General features: G+C 45.2%; 2 protein-coding genes across 2 annotated transcripts in view; one reads left to right on the forward strand and one right to left on the reverse strand.

Annotated features, from left to right (window-relative positions):
- Positions 1 to 5,840, forward strand: part of LOC142008303 (mediator of RNA polymerase II transcription subunit 1-like) — a 41,529-nt gene extending 35,689 nt beyond the window's left edge. Inside the window, exon 15 of the mRNA XM_074985484.1 lies at positions 177 to 5,840. Coding sequence (XP_074841585.1) covers positions 177 to 427 — 251 coding nt within the window. The 3' untranslated portion in view covers positions 428 to 5,840. The remainder of the gene's footprint in view (positions 1 to 176) is intronic.
- A 1,267-nt stretch (positions 5,841 to 7,107) lies between these two features.
- On the reverse strand, positions 7,108 to 14,718 carry YAE1 (YAE1 maturation factor of ABCE1). Its single transcript, XM_074988087.1, has 4 exons — positions 14,617 to 14,718; positions 13,062 to 13,375; positions 10,666 to 10,787; positions 7,108 to 9,370 (listed from the first exon to the last, which is right to left on the reverse strand). Exons 2-4 carry the CDS (start codon positions 13,176 to 13,178, stop codon positions 8,932 to 8,934), a joined length of 678 nt encoding a protein of 225 aa, XP_074844188.1. The 5' UTR covers positions 13,179 to 13,375; positions 14,617 to 14,718; the 3' UTR covers positions 7,108 to 8,931.
- Between the last annotated feature and the right edge of the window lie 1,327 nt (positions 14,719 to 16,045).

Genomic DNA, 16,045 nt, shown 5'->3' on the forward strand with positions numbered 1-16,045 from the left:
TCAGCACCCTTAATTTTTGTATAGCTCTCTGTATTTAAATATATCTAGTATGACCCAATGTTTAGTTTCCAGAGGCACAAATTGAACTGTAGAGTTACAATAATTAGATTATGAGATAGCTAGTGTATAATTCACTCAAATGACAGTATGTTTTATATAAATGTATTGCCTTACAGATTGTTCAGAGTTGCTTTATTTTGAAGTGTCTCCACAAACAGATACCAGCTTTTCTATCTCATTCAAGCATCCTATGGGAGAGAGTTTAGCCTGTGGTAAGTTGGAAAATTCAACATTGTTGTTTCTTTGTACATGCTTACAAATAGCTCTGTTTTATCAGGACATGGATTTCGTTTGTAAATGTGAACTGCATACTGTGAATCTCAAAAATTGGCCTAAGCATTTATTTTCTGCATGTGTATGTATATAAATAAATTGGAATACTTTCTTAAGGTTGTCTAGTTCAAAACCAAAGTTAGGAAATGTAAAATAATTTAAGGTTGTGGTTCAGCAATTCATTGACCATGGGTACGCTACTATGACCCTGTGATGCTCTGGTGAAATCAATGAGATGAGGGGCTTGTTGTTCCTACACAACAGGAGCTGAGCTATATGAGCACATTCTTTTTATGGTAAATATTAACCATTAATATTCAATGTCATGTCTTAATTGCCATACTTGACTCAAAGGGAATTGTTCAGTAACTATTACTAAATATTTATAAATAAGATTTTGAAATGTCCTTATTTTTTCCTCTTCAGTGGTAGCTGATGTCTTAAGCTCCAGGAATATCAGATGCAGTCTTTATACAAATCCTCAGGATGTAACTCTAAATTGCAGCAACGACTTTATTACAAGAGTCATGGAGCGGTAAGTGTTCTACTCTCCTATTCAAAAATAGTAAAAACTACCATTGCAATGATCAATTGAACTTCAGTTTATTAAAAGGTTGCAGAACAAAAAGTTTTCTTTGTAATTCCTGAAGTATATTCTTGGTTCTCAAAGAAAGGTGTGCACTTTTCTTTGTGCGATGTATTTATTCATTTAACCAATATGAATTAATGGTATATTCACTTATGTGCTATGTTCTTGTATCTGCAACTAAGATTTCTTTACAGTAGGAACACAAAGAAAAACATTGCAAGTTAGACATTTTTTGTCCTCTTGAAAGGAGTCTAGTGCTTAGCTGTTGATACCTCTGCTTATCAAACAACACTAGTGCAGCAGAAGTAGCAGCAAAGCAAGTTTTCCCATGCTCTCTTCGCATCTTGTGCTTTCTGTTTTCTAGAGGAAACCACTCTGGGGAGTGAGCAGGTCATTTTTCCATGTCTACTCAATTGTTTCCTACTGAAATGAGGGGTCCAAATTGTGCGGGGCTGTTCTGGAATAGACAGACAAACCCTAAGTAGCCTGAGACCAAAAATTTGACTTCATGTAGGTCAGTAAGCTGGATATAGGCTAGACTTGAGTCAGTAATTAAGGAACAAGATATGGAAAATTGCAGCTGTAGCCAGAGCATTGTATGTTTGGGCTTTCCGGATATTGCTGAATCTGGTTCAGCTGAACTAGTGGTACAGACAGTAGGAACTCCTTGCCCCACCCTCTGTTTTGTATAAAAATCTTACTGAGGTTTTGTATTCTTTTGAAACTTCATACAACAAATGAGATATTCTAAAACCTAGTTTTCTAATTACAAAGATGAATGTTGTCAACTTAAGGTCTCATGAAAAGTAAAGCCCTAAATCCAAATTTGGAACTATCTAAGGGGATATCCTAAGATGTGTTTGCTTATCATGACTTTCACGCAGTTCCCAGCATATGTAATATGAGAAATAATATTAGCTAACTCACAATAGTGTTGGCAAGGAGGGGGATTGTGGGATCTACAGAAAAGATGTTCCACTTCAGCAGGCTAGTCTGTTTTCGTACAAGTAGATGAAACTGAGTGCTTAATGCTGTTGCGTGCATAATTTTCTCAACAATTTCTTTTGCTCTCAGTTGTATGTCTATCCCTCTTGTCATGAGAGCTATTTTCAAGAGTGCTGTCATGCTGCAAGCTGATGGTGAAATAAAAAATATGGAAGCTATCTCTGAGCAAAAGCCTGAAGTGACTTGTGAACAAACTATATCCTCTAATAGTGTTGGAGAAAATCTATCTTCAGCCAGCATGCAAAATTCTGAACTAGCTAGTGAGCAGACTTCATTGCCTAGCAGTGCTGGAAAAAACTCTTCTGCAGCCAACAGGCAAACTTCCTGTGATGGTATGGAGGTAAGCATCTCCACAGCCAGTACGGAGTGTGATCCATCACAAATCACAGCATAAATAAAGCAAATACTTTTCTGTTTCCTGCGGTTCTATGTCACTTTTTTGTAGTGTGGGTCAATCAATAGATGCTTTCCCAAGGAACAGCCGAGGAGACTTTGACATAATCAATACTGCTGTATAGCAGTATTTCCTCTTAGAATTAAATCTTGTCAAGCCTGTATTGCTAAATGAAAGGGGGGAAAAAAGTGAAAAAATGAAATTTACTACTATAGGAACCTTAATTTAACCCACAATGCAAATATGGACATGTAGTTGTTTAGGTTTTGGTTTGTTAAATATTTTGTAAGTGTACCTATAGTACGACATACAAGTGGACCAAGTTATATTGCTGTAACCTTAAGATTGTCTTTTTTGTGTGGTTGCATTTATTAAACCATAATGTTGCACTGACACTTTTTAAAAATGTAATTGAAAATTCTAAGAAAGAGACTACTGTTTGAAACGCTCTGCTAGTAACCTATTTTGTGCACAAATGCAATTTAATGCAACTATAAGTTTTGACTTATTTGCACCATTCCACATGTTTAATTCACTCAGAGGTGGCAATGTGTAGTAAATGAAAAGCTTTCTCCCTCCTGTATTTACATCCTTTTTTGCAAAAACAGTGTTGGCTAACCTAACGGAGGGGGTTATGGTCAATACAGTGGTGTAAGAAAAATATTTTGCTAACAAAATGGAGGTGTAATTTTCTAGTTTTAAATTTCACACAATGACTCGTCTTCATGAGGTATATTAAGCTTGAAATCTTAAAAAGTGAGTTAGACGTGGGAAAAAATTAGTGGACTCTTAATTCTCTCAAATGAACTGATTGTAGGTGGTAAGCAAACCATATAAAATTGGTTTTTGTTTTCTGATAAAACATACTTTCAGCTAGAGGAAAACTTATGCAGTGGCAACAGAGAACAGGAATAGATACTGAGAAGTCCTACTCAGCATATTTGTCTTGTAGCTGTGAGATTTATACAGTGAGAAATGTGCATATGAGAGTAGTGAACAAATGAATGCTGACTTACTAAACAAAACCTAATTTCATGCCCAGAAGTTTGCAGCTTAAACAAGATCAACAACAGAAAGCGACAATTGCAGGGTGTTAGGATAAATACGCAGACAACCATAAGAATGTGTGGCCGGTTATGGGAGCAGCATGTAGAAAACCGTGGCAAATGCTCTCATGATGCAAAGGGATTGTGGCAAAGGGTCTCATGTTTAACTAATATCAGACCTGACAAACTCACTACACCAAATATATTGCTTACTGGTATCTTCCCACAAACAGTAACATGTAAGATCACTATTTAAAGTGTGCAACTTACCAACGTTCATAGTCACAGGTTGAGAGTACAGGTAATATTTAAGTAATAACTGGAAAGACAGCTGATAGAGCAAGAGAGCATTCCCTAAAGCCCCAAAAAGAATGTGATCAATCATGTCTCAGTATAAAAGGCAGGGGATGGAGAATAAATATGGAAATTTTATAAGGGCTATTATAGAAGAGGGACGAGAAGTCAGACTTCAGGGAAACCAATATACTAGGCAATAGAAGCAGAAAGCAGCTTACAAGAAGTTTAAAGAGGGGAAAAGGTTTACCAATTACAGTTTAAAAAAAAAAAAGTCTTACAACGCACTGTTTTGTATTGAACTAAATATTAAAATGAGTTAATTTTAGCCTCATTGTAGGCCACATTTCCATCCACAAGAGAGATTGGTCCTCTGATAACTTTGTTATAATACCTTATCTTCTCTTTTGGCTTTCCAGAGTTGTAGAATGGTTTTCTTCATTACCTGGTATATTGATGTCATACGGATTTGCAATGTCTTTGTTAATTTAAATATCTTCCTTGGGAAGTTGCAAACACAAGGTAACGGGCACAAGTTTGGGGTAGAATATACCCAAGTATACTATAATTCTGCTTTAAGCAGAGAAACTGAAGTGAACTGCCCAGACTTACTATTTACAGCTCAGTAACAAACTGGTGAGAGGATACAACTTTAGGTGCGTCTACACTACAACCTAACTCCGAAGTTAACTTTGAAGTAAGGGGCTACTTCAAAGTAGCCTGCAGAGCGTCTACACGCACTTTCCCTTACTTCGAAGTTAACTTCATCTTAAGGGAGGCTATAACTTTGTAGTCACTACTCCATTCCTGGGAATGGAGGAGTGGCTTACTTTGAAGTTTATCTTCAAAGTTAAGTGTGTGTAGATGCTCTGCACTCCTTACTTCAAAGTAACGAGTCCTCCAAGAAGCCCCCACTCCTGGAGGATGGAGACAGTCTGGCTAGCCTAGGCAGGGCTCTATGGTCCCTGTTGGCTGCCTTTAAGGAAGCAGCTCCCTTGCAACCGCAGGCAGGAAGCTGAGAGTGTGCCACAAGCAGGGGCAGCATGACCTCTGCCTTGGCCCACCTCTGCCCAAAGCACTTGCCAGCCTCCGCGGCCCCTACCCACAATGGCTGCACAGCAGGATCCCCTTACCCCTCTGGGGGCTTCAGAGGAGGTGTCTGAGGACTCACATGGCTCAGGCAAGGGCAGCGCCAGGAGGGGACCCAGGACAGAGGCAGAGCAGGACCTTCTTGCTCTGTGGGGGTAGGAGGAGGAGGTCCTTCAGCAAACCGCCACTCACCAGCACAATGCTGAGGTCTTTGACCAGCTGGCCAGCAGTCCTGCCACCCAAGGACACCCCGACTTCCCCAATAGCAGCATCTGTATCAAGGTGAAGGAGCTAGGTCAGATATATATCAAGGCCCATGATGCTGCCGGCTGGTCAGGGGCATGGCCTGTGCACTACCCCCACTACCAGAAGCTGCACAGGCTCCTGGGGCCGAGGGAGGCGGCCAGCCCAGAGCACATAGTGGACACCGCTGGCCCTCCCGCATAGACAGCAGAGAGAAGGTGGGCCCCTCCGGCACCACCAGCTTCCCAGGCGGAGAGCAGCCCACTAAGACTGAGGGTGATGATGAGGGCTCCAGTAACAGGACCCTTATCATCCGACCTCCCCTCTGGAACACTGAGTTAGGCATCATCGAGCTGGGCCTCTCCCAAGCCCCAGGAGGTCACAGCTGGTACGTTCGGGGTGAGCAGGAGATCACAAGGGATGGGCCTCCCCCCAGAACAGCCCCACAGACCACACACCTGAGGATGCGGGAGGGAGCGAGCACTGGCTGATCCTCGTCAAGCGGGAACCCCTGGGCATCTGGGATCTCATGGGCCATCAGGCACCAGGGAAGTGGGGCAGGGGACAAGGCAGCAGAGGATCCAGCCCTGCTCCCCACTGGTTGGGAGCCAGCACTCACGGTCTGTCCCGAATTCCCTCCTCTCTCCACAGTCCCTCGCCAGTTGGCCAACCTTGAGACCTGAGTGAGCCACGGTTGCAGACGGCTGGGAGGCAGCCCCATTGCCCCGGGCAGCGTCCTCCCACGGCTGGGGGCAGGCCCCTTGGGCTGCGTCTACACGTGCACGCTACTTCGAAGTAGCGGCAGTAACTTCGAAATAGCGCCCGTCACGTCTACACGTGTTGGGCGCTATTTCGAAGTTGAAATCGACGTTAGGCGGCGAGACGTCGAAGTCGCTAACCCCATGAGCGGATGGGAATAGCGCCCTACTTCGACGTTCAACATCGAAGTAGGGACGTGTAGACGATCCGCGTCCCGCAACATCGAAATAGCGGGGTCCTCCATGGCGGCCATCAGCTGGGGGGTTGAGAGATACTCTCTCTCCAGCCCTTGCGGGGCTCTGTGGTCACTGTGGGCAGCAGCCCTTAGCCCAGGGCTTCTGGCTGCTGCTGCTGCAGCTGGGGGTCCGTGCTGCATATACAGGGTCTGCAACTAGTTGTTGGCTCTGTGTATCTTGCACTGTTTAATGAAAGTGTGTCTGGGAGGGGCCCTTTAAGGGAGCGACTTGCTGTTGAGTCCGCCCCGTGACCCTGTCTGCAGCTGTGCCTGGCTCCCTTATTTCGATGTGTGCTACTTTGGTGTGTAGACGTTCCCTCGCTGTGCCTATTTCGATGTTGGGCTGAGCAACGTCGAAGTTGAACATCGACGTTGCCAGCCCTGGAGGACGTGTAGACGTTATTAATCGAAATAGCCTATTTCGATGTCGCAACATCGAAATAAGCTATTTCGACGTTGGGTGCACGTGTAGACGTAGCCTTGGACGGCAGTGGAGGTGGGCGCCAACCAGGCGGCTGTGCAGGAGCTGACCAGAGTCCTGCGGGAATGGCTGGCGATAGAGCGGGATGTGGGCGAGGCTGGCCAGCAGCATGGATGCTGTGCTCCACACCTTGGCTGCCCACCTCACCCAGCCTCCTACCCCCTCACCAGCCCCTCCCATGCCCGCCCCTCCAGCAGCTGCCCGATGTTCGGCAGACCTGGCGCCAGCTGAGCACTTCGAGATGGCCCAGTGACTGCTGACAGAGGTGGGTGGACCTGGCCCAGCCCTAGTGGCCTCTCCTGCATACTCTGTGGAGGCACAGCCCACAGCACCCCCCCCACAACCCTACCTCACCACGGTCCCAGCCCCACAGGGGACCCTGGACCTGGGGCAGTAGGGGTGGCCGATGTGGCTCCTGGCCCCCCACACTTCCAGCCAACTGACCCAACTCCCATCCCAGCCCTGCTCCAGTTCAGTCCCCTACCTGAGCCCCTACCTCCCCCCGTCAACCAGTCCCCCCATGCGCACCAAAGGTTTCCATGTTCCATATTGTATGATACTTTATTTCCCCCCTTAAAGTTTCCTGTTCCCACCCTAGCCTGTGTCCCTGGTGCTTCGGGGGGGGGGGGGGGGGGCAGTGGTGGGGTGTGGCTGGGGGGGGGGGTCAGGGCAGGCCCTGTTTAAAGGCCTGGCACAGGGCATTCCAGATGCTGACGCCATGGTGCTGTGCCTCATGGCACAGGGCAGCAGGCAGCTGCTTATAGCTGGTCCCCTGGTCTGCGGTCCACCCGTGCATAAAGGGCTCCCAGGGGCCCTCCACAAGGTTGTGGAGAGCCCAGGAGGCAGCAATGACTGCAGGGACGTTCGGGAGGCTGACATCTAGCTTAGTGAGGAGGCTGTGAAACCTCCCCTTCAGCCTCCCAAATGCCTGCTCGAGTGTGCCCCTGGCATGGTTGAGGCAACCGCTGAAGGTGTCCTGGGCCAGTGTGGTGTGTCCAATATAGTGCCGCGTGAGCTGCAGGTACGCGGTGTCAGCCACAGTGCAGGGGGGGTGGCATCATGATGTCCCCAAGTGGGAGCTCCCACAGGGGGACATATGTGCCCTCCTGCATCCCGTGTCCCAGCCATGAATTCTGGAACTACCCAGGCACCCCATACACACATCCAGCAAATAGCCCTTCACATCTACCGGGGCCTGGAGTACCACAGAGTGGTACCTCTTCCTGTTTTTGCAGGCGCCCCTACTGTGGTCCAGAGCCTGGATCGCAACACGCATCCCATCCAGGGCGGGAGCTGACATGGTCTCCGGCTGTTCCCCTGTGGGTTTGTCTTCAGCCTGTCAGCCTTGAGCATGTGCAGGCTGTGGGTGTTGGGAGGGGCTATTTAAGGGGTCAGCTGGCTGTGAGCCTGGCAGGGCTTGCCAGCCATGCAACCCCATGCCTTCATCATTTCCTGTCCCCTTACTTCGAAGTAGGGACTAATTGTGTGTAGAACTTTAACTTCAAAGTAGGGGAAAGCCTATTTCGAAGTAAGGGAGGGTGCATTTTGTGTGTGGATGCTCTACTTTGAAGTTATACTTCAATGAAGGTCTGTGCTATGTACAGTTATGTAATGCAAGGCTTTTGCATTTCTATTTTGAACAAATTAAACTGGCAAAATGTCAGCCAAATATTTACATAGAAAGGAGCATGTACTACCTATTTCTGTATGCACGGTTCCCACTTGTTCAAAGTTCTTCTCCCCAGACTAATTTTGAAACCCCATAGGAATTTTTACTTTCATTTCCAGTACCAGAGGAGTAATTGATTTCTAAGGACAAAATAGAAGAATTACTCAGGTCCAAAGGGCAAATTAAATAAGTTACACATTAGTGCTGCTACAGAGTTAATAGACAAGTATGCATTTTTGTATAGGAAGTACTCTCTACCTTGAGCATTACAGTTGGTGGGGAAGCAACTTTTTTTTCCCCCTTTTGGACAGAACGAGATGACAGCAAAGGCTGTAATTAGATTCTCTTTAAAAAAAAAAAAAAAATAGAATGAGATCAACACATTCCCAGGAAATTAAATGACTAGTATCACCATAACCCTTTGAAACACAAATAAGGGTACTGGAAGATCTATGCTTATTGAAAGATTGACTCAATGGCAGGGGATCGTTCTTGGTTCGATTTTAGCACAGCCCCACTAGGCATGCTAATCAATGATCAGGGCTCCACCGCTGACCCTTGTATTCCTTGCCACCACGAGGAGTAAGGGAGGTCAATGGGAGAGTTTCTCCCATCAGCCTTCTGCTGTGGGGATAGCAGGGAAAAATCAATTTAGGATACATCAATTTCAGGTTTGCAATTCACTTATCTGTAGTTGTTTATCTTAGATGAATTTTTCTCTGGAGTGTAGACCTGGCCTAAAACACAACTCTTAAGTTTGTGCTTAGAATTAGGTTCCATTTAGCAAGAGAAAGTTAACCTTCCAGTTGCTGGATGTGCTGTAATATGTGCAGCGGCAAGCCTAACTGATCTCCTAAAGAGACAGTTTCTTCTTTAAGCCAAGCCAGAGTTGGCCTTTCAGAATTTTTGTGTTCTTTTATCCTCCTACAACTGTCAGACTGCAAGGAATCGGCCCTGCCGTAACCTATGTAAGAGTTTTCACTCAATTCAGACTCATTTTCACAAAGTCTTCTAGCTGCAGTTCTATCACACATGTTCTCTGCTGGAATGGTATGACTAAGGTCCATGTCCTGAACAGAATCCAGTAACTCTCCAACACTGGGCTGTGGAGTGATAGCATCCATATACTTAAGAACACATTCTTCATACTTGCCAGCTGCATCTAAGAGGTTATTTATCTTGCTCAGGAAAGCAGAAACTTGTCCACTAAGGTGACACCAAGACAAGAGGGCGCTGAAGAGAAAAAAAGAGGTAAAAATTAAAAAAAGTGAGCCTGAATACCTGCAGCAAGTTGCATGTTTGCTGGAGGCTGGGTAAAAAGGTGCCCAAAGGTAAAGACTCATTCTGTTTGTGTATGGACATTTAATTCACATGTGTTTCAGGAAAGTCCGACAGGAAAAACTAAAAGTTCAGTCAAAGGTGTACATAATTCACTGAACCACTAAGGTCCTGTTAATTTCAGTGAGGAATGGAAGGAGGACTTAGAATTACCACACTAAGGCCGTGTCTACACGTGCCCCAAACTTCGAAATAGCCACACAAATAGCCATTTCGAAGTTTACTAATGAAGCGCTGAAACGCATATTCAGCGCTTCATTAGAATGCGGGCTGCTGCGGCACTTCAAAATTGACGCAGCTCGCTGCCGCGCGTCTCATCCAGACGGGGCTCCTTCTTGAAAGGACTCCGGCTACTTCGAAGTCCCCTTATTCCCATGGGACTATCCTGTTGGACTATCCCATGGGAGTCAGGGGACTTCGAAGTAGGCGGGGTCCTTTCGAAAAGGAGCCCCATCTGGACGAGCCGCGCAGCAGCAAGCCACGTCAATTTCAAAGTGCTGCAGCAGCCCGCATTCTAATGAAGCGCTGAATATGCGTTTCAGCGCTTCATTAGTAAACTTCGAAATGGCCATTTGCGTGGCCATTTAGAAGTTTGGGGCACGTGCAGACGTAGCCTAAATCTTTCATTATGAAGAACAATTGTAAGGGTGACAGTCACTATCACATAGTAGGTTATGTTGCACTGGTAGTAGTTCATACTCAGAATGTGATGGTTATGTACTCTTGCATCCAAAAACAGTACAAATATGCTCCTCAATGATGTCCCAGCTAACAGAGGCAAGGGTAAGATGAATCTGAGGCAGCGATCTGGGTCATAGGATCATTGCCCTCTTCAGGCTGACCTCAGATTAAAACATAAAACCAACCCTGTTGCTAAAGCGTTCCTAAGTAACAGCCTCTTTCTCATGGCCAATTTTCAGCTTATGCAACCTGAAAATTTATGCCCGCTGCTCATAGCATGATGATAGGCATTTTAGGAATATTTTATGTAATATAATCTGAGGTAAAATTTTCTAAACCACCCAAATGACTTAGGAGTCTAAATTCAATTTACTTTTAGTTCTTACAGTGGGACTTGAACTGCAAAGTCACTTTTGAAAATGTTACCCTGAGTCTTCTCAGCATTTGGCAAACTGTAGATCCAGATTTCCATATAAAAACACCACCAGTCTCTCAGCTTCCAAATTTACCTAAGGGTGCCTTTGAGCTGGCCACAGGTCATCATCATCTCAGCACCCTGTGTGTAACCTTGATTGAAACCCTGCTGGAGCGAAAGCTCTTTCCCAGCCTCAACACCGTCTCTGTAACCTTCCTGTAAGCAATATGAAAGGATACTGATCTCAATAATCGAGCTACAAAACAGAGATTTTACAAGAAATAATACAAGTCTATACAAATAATTTCATTATCAGTTTCTTGAAATGTGGCTTTCTAATTTGGCTGCTATGTGCATGTGAAATGTGCATACTGTAAAATAAGTCATCTTGGTGTTTTATAAGCATGGTCATTTTGACTTTCTTTTTCACAGCTGTACACAGGGAGGTCAGAAAATTACTAACTATAACTACTAATATCCTATGTCCATAGTAACATTTCTAGAACAACAATTCCCATCCTCTTCCATACTGCAACCACCAGTTTCAACAGTAAAAAAGTTGCAGAACCCCTCTTCTATCTAGCCACAAAAAAGGGACAGTAGCCACCACCCGCAGGCTGAGAAGCTATGGATGAAAATATAGAACCTGCTCTCTGAGACATACCATTACATGCTCAAGAAACCTCTGGAGCATTCTGAAACAGCAGAATAAAGTTTCCTTGAAGCAGCCAAAACCAAATGCCTTTTTCAAAGAACAAGGCTGTGTCTCAGAAGTATCCAATAGAAATTCAGAGATCATTACAGCTGTGGCTGCTGTCTTTCCATATTTGCCACATTATTCACACTCCCAGCTCATCACCCCTGCTCTAAATAAATGCCCTTCCCCTACCCCACAGCCAGGCACCCATAGCCCCCGCCCCATTCTAATTTAATGCTGGTGACTCACCCGAGCCCTTCTGCACTTCTCCCGCTTGGGGTGGGGTGCATGGGCGGAGCAGGCAGACAGCACTCCCTGTGTGAAGTTCTCAGGAGGAGTCACATTGCAAGGCTCCAAGAACCACATGTGGCTCAAGAACCAGAGCTTGGCCACCCCTGTATTTGCCACAACACAGTGTCCTATTTACCTCATGTGGCTCTGTCTAGTCCGGTGGATTTCAACCTTTTTCCATTCATGGATCTCTAAAAAAATTTCAAATTTTAGCCTTTGGAAATTTTAGACACAGTCTGCAGAAACTCCCAGGGTCTGTGGATCTCAGGTTGAAAACTACTGCTTGACAATAAAAATTATCCCTACCAACAGCCCAGATCATAGCTTCCCCTCTCCACCCCAGCTATTTTGATCAGCTGTAGATCACCCAAGAGCAAGAGTTTAATGATCCCAGCAGGATGACTCATAGTAATGCTACATTTATTAAGAGCTTGAGCCTGTGCCCATTAAAGTAAATGGTATGAGATCATATCCCAAGAGTCTAATACCACTTGAAGTCAGAGTTTTGCCCTTTGTATCCACCCTGTAGGATTTTAAAGTTTCTTTGTTAAAATGAGCCTTCATACAAATACTTTTCACGTTATTTTCAGTTCTCTAGGAAGACAAATTGGAGGAATTACTATACATTTGTTACTATAGGACTACAACAAACTACTGATTTAATCTGGACCTGCCTTTGATTTGAGTGGTAATTTCAACTATTTTTAAAAATGCTAAAATATGGCTCAGACATCTTCACTGGCCTTCTTTAATTCTCTCACAAAATTGACAAACAGCTCTCCTATCATGATACAATTAGGAGGACTCTAGAATTTGTTTTGCTTAAATTCCACCTCTTTCCAGCCAGATGAACCAGATACCTGATAACATATGGTATTTATATAGACACTTGGCATGTTCAGTGTAAAATACCAACTCATTAATATTCATAACATACTTGGGAGATACATATTTCATCATTTTACAGCTGGAACAGATATGCTCAAAGCCACAGCTCAGTGGCAAAACTGAGATTAGAATTCAGAATATTCTTTCAGCTAACCCCACCTTCCACTTCTGTCTTTTTAAAAGAGAGACCACAGAACAGGCTAGGGACTGTTTTTCTACCCCTATAGTTTTCATCAACAAAATGAACAGCTGTATGACTAAATTTGCATATTTTTGCTCTGAGGATCGAACCTCCTATTAAGGTTTCACAAATTTATACACAGTAGTTGGCGGAGTTACCTATATAAATCCACTAAGCCCATAGAGCAGATGAGATGTGCAGCTACATGTAGCTACATTTTCTCAATTTTCAGATTCTCTGCACCTAAAAGTCTCCAGTGTGTTCTGGCTAATCATACATGTACTTTACAACTTGATCAGTTACAGAATAAATTGATCCACAGTAAATGTTAAAACAGCAATCTCCTCTTAAATCACTTAAGCAGGTGTCAGTGTATGTATTAAAGAAAATGGCCAAAAGGGTCTAAAAATAAAGCAATGGTTATAAAAATTACTTTGACTCTTTTCTCCATGGTGCTTTTCCATTCCTTCTGTACTAGATGCAGTTCATCAGCATCTTCATCAAACACATCCTCACTAGGCCGGCTGACTGCAGCTTGCACCCACGACATTGCAGTAGTAACAAGGATTCCAGTATATGTAATAAACACTAGTAATGTGCAAATCTGAACAATTCTTCCTCCTGAGCATCAGGTTAAAGTGACAGGTAGCATGTATAAATTTTGGGGAAGAGTAACTTCGGTAATCAGAGATTCTTGTTTTATGTTTTTTATAAAGGAGCATGATGCAGTTTACTACCACAGCATACCTGTAGAGATAAACAAGTCAGACAGTCAAAGAAAAGCCATCTAGCAAGATCATAAATTCAGCCATCTCTTAATTTCTCTGTTCCAAATAATGGTGACACACAGAGATTAAATTTATGACCCCAACCACTACTAGCATTCACTTAAAGAAGAGAAACAATTTTAGACCCTAGTCCTCCAAAATGTTACAATCTTACTTTTTGCATTATATTACATTCACACTAAAAATAAATAAAAGGGGCAAGTTAAGCATGCATGTAATTCTTTGCAAAATTGGGTCCTCAGGTACTAATAAGGATTTTCATTCTCAATTCCAAGTCTCTTGATTATGCTAGAACTATTTTAGCAGCTTCTATGCCTCAGGCAGAAACACTGATTTACATTTTGAGTAAAAGGATTAGCTGATTCTACTTGTCGTTAGAGATTAAAAGACTACATGCATTGTTTATCTTTTGTGCATAATAAAGTACGAGAAAGAAAGGTATAATGTTTGCTTCACTGACTTGGCTGGATCTGTTCAATCCAAAAAATTCAGATACTCATAACACTTAATGAAAAATAGGTGGAGAGAATTACAGCAAAATCTGTTTTATAGACTACACATCCAATCAACAGCCTTTATCCTAAGCAACAACTTCTAGACTTTTTGCTCAATCTTTAAGAAGGGGAGAAAGCTCTGGGGGTTGACAGGTAAAACCAGGGATCCAAGAATCCTGGCTTTTGTTCAAAGTCACGTACATCTTCAAGATGTATCTGTATAACATGGATAATACACATATTGCCACCTTGCAGAACTGTTACCAAACTTAAGGTATTAACGTTTGCATATCACTTTGAAATCACAGAATAAAAGGTGCAATGCGAGGATCAAATATTACGGTTTAATTAAATCCCTACCACTAAATAATCTGTTTTATTGGCCCTTTGAGTAGTTTAACAACAGCCCCCAAACTGGGAAAAATAGTGTAAAAAGCTGCAGGAACAGAAGGAATTTACGGCAGATAGGAATACAGAGATCAAAGGATTTGAACGGAAAGGAATGGCACAAAGCGGCTCCCTGGCTGAAATCTTGATGACTGCTCACATTCTTGGCCCCTGGATAAGGACAGACACAGCAATCCCAAGCCCCAGCCGTCCTCCTGGGACAGAGCAGTAAGGCCGGAACCAGGCGGGGCGCCTGAGATTTCTCTCCCTCCAGCCTCTACTCGCCCAACCTGCTACCGTCCACCCCATCGGCCCTTACCCGGCGCACGAGCTGTCCGGACAGAGCCAGCTGCCAGCTACCCTCCTCGCGCCACACAACCGCAACACGGCGCAGCCATTTTGACTAAGCGCACGCGACTCCCACTCCCCTTGGAAGCCACGTGGGAAGAGCAGCCATCTTTGCTAAGGGCGCCCTTACTTACCTCTCCCGCTCCCGGGCGAGAGGACTCAGGGAAACAGCGGCCATTTTAACAGAGGGCCTCCTGGCTTCAAAGCCGCTTGCGGCAACGTAAACGGGAGGGGGTGGCCATCTTTAGTAAGGGCAAAGTACAGCGCTTAAAATCACGGGTATGGCTTCAGTTTCCGGTCAGGGCCGGGGCGGGGAGCGGTCGGGGCTGCGGTAGCCCTCCCAGTTCCTGCGGGCTTGGCGGGTGCCGGCAGCTTGTTGAGCTGCTGCGGCTGTGTGTGTGGGCAACTAGCCAGCCAGGAGACAGCCGCCGCCCCCGCCCCCACAGGCGTGTCCAGCGCTTGTTCTCTTGGGGCTGCAGGTGTCTAGTGTTCGGTGACGCCCTGGCTGGGGCGAAGTCCTGTCCCTGCCTGCCTTGTGCGGCCCCAGCGTGTGTGCTTGGGCTCAGGGCGGGGGATGAGGGGTTGGGAGCAGTGTGGGGTGGAATAAAAATGTTGCTGAGTGCACTGCCATAGAAACACAGGTGCTGGCCGTGGGCGCTCTGCCAACCAGCTGGGCCGCATGGGTGCCTGCCCACGTGCTCAGCTTACAGGGGATGCTGGTTTGGAGTGTGGGAAGGACTAACGGCTTGGGCCAGGCATAGGAAGAGGTGAGGGCTGTGCCGGGGGGCGGGGGCATGGGCTCTGGACTGGGGACATGGCACTCAAACAGTGGAAGGAAAAATATCCACGTATGGATGGAAAAGATGAGAGGGGAAAGATTAGAGCTTCATCTGCAATATTCACCTTCCACGCTGGGAGGAGGAGAAGGCAGTGAAGATGCATCTTGCTTGTGTTGATCTTCAGGCACTTCACTGCCCCTCTCTGCTAGCCATCTTGTTAGCCATTTGCCAGCAACAACTGCCTGCTCACCACTCCTGTTGTCTGCTCCTGCTGGATACCTGTTGGCTGCACCTCTCCACTAGCTGCCCTGCTGGCTGCTTATTGCACTTCTCCACCTGACCAGCCATTCATTCTATGGCCAGCTGTCAGCCACCTTCTGCTGCCATCTGTCACTCTATTGTGACTTCTGCAGATCTTATCCCAGCGATTTTTAGCTCTCAGCAGCCTGAGCAGAGACCTTGTATTGCCACAAATTATTTCAGCTCTCAGTGATTGTCAACTCTGGGCAGAAACAAAGTCCCATCACAAGTGATTCTTAGCTTTGGTTAAACATTTAAAAGCACAAACAAACTCCTATTTATTCTTTCTTTGAACAGTAGGAAGGAACAGGTTAACCTAGA

The sequence above is a fragment of the Carettochelys insculpta genome, chromosome 2, assembly GCF_033958435.1.
Source record: "Carettochelys insculpta isolate YL-2023 chromosome 2, ASM3395843v1, whole genome shotgun sequence".
In the NCBI taxonomy this organism is placed as follows: Eukaryota; Metazoa; Chordata; order Testudines; family Carettochelyidae; genus Carettochelys; species Carettochelys insculpta.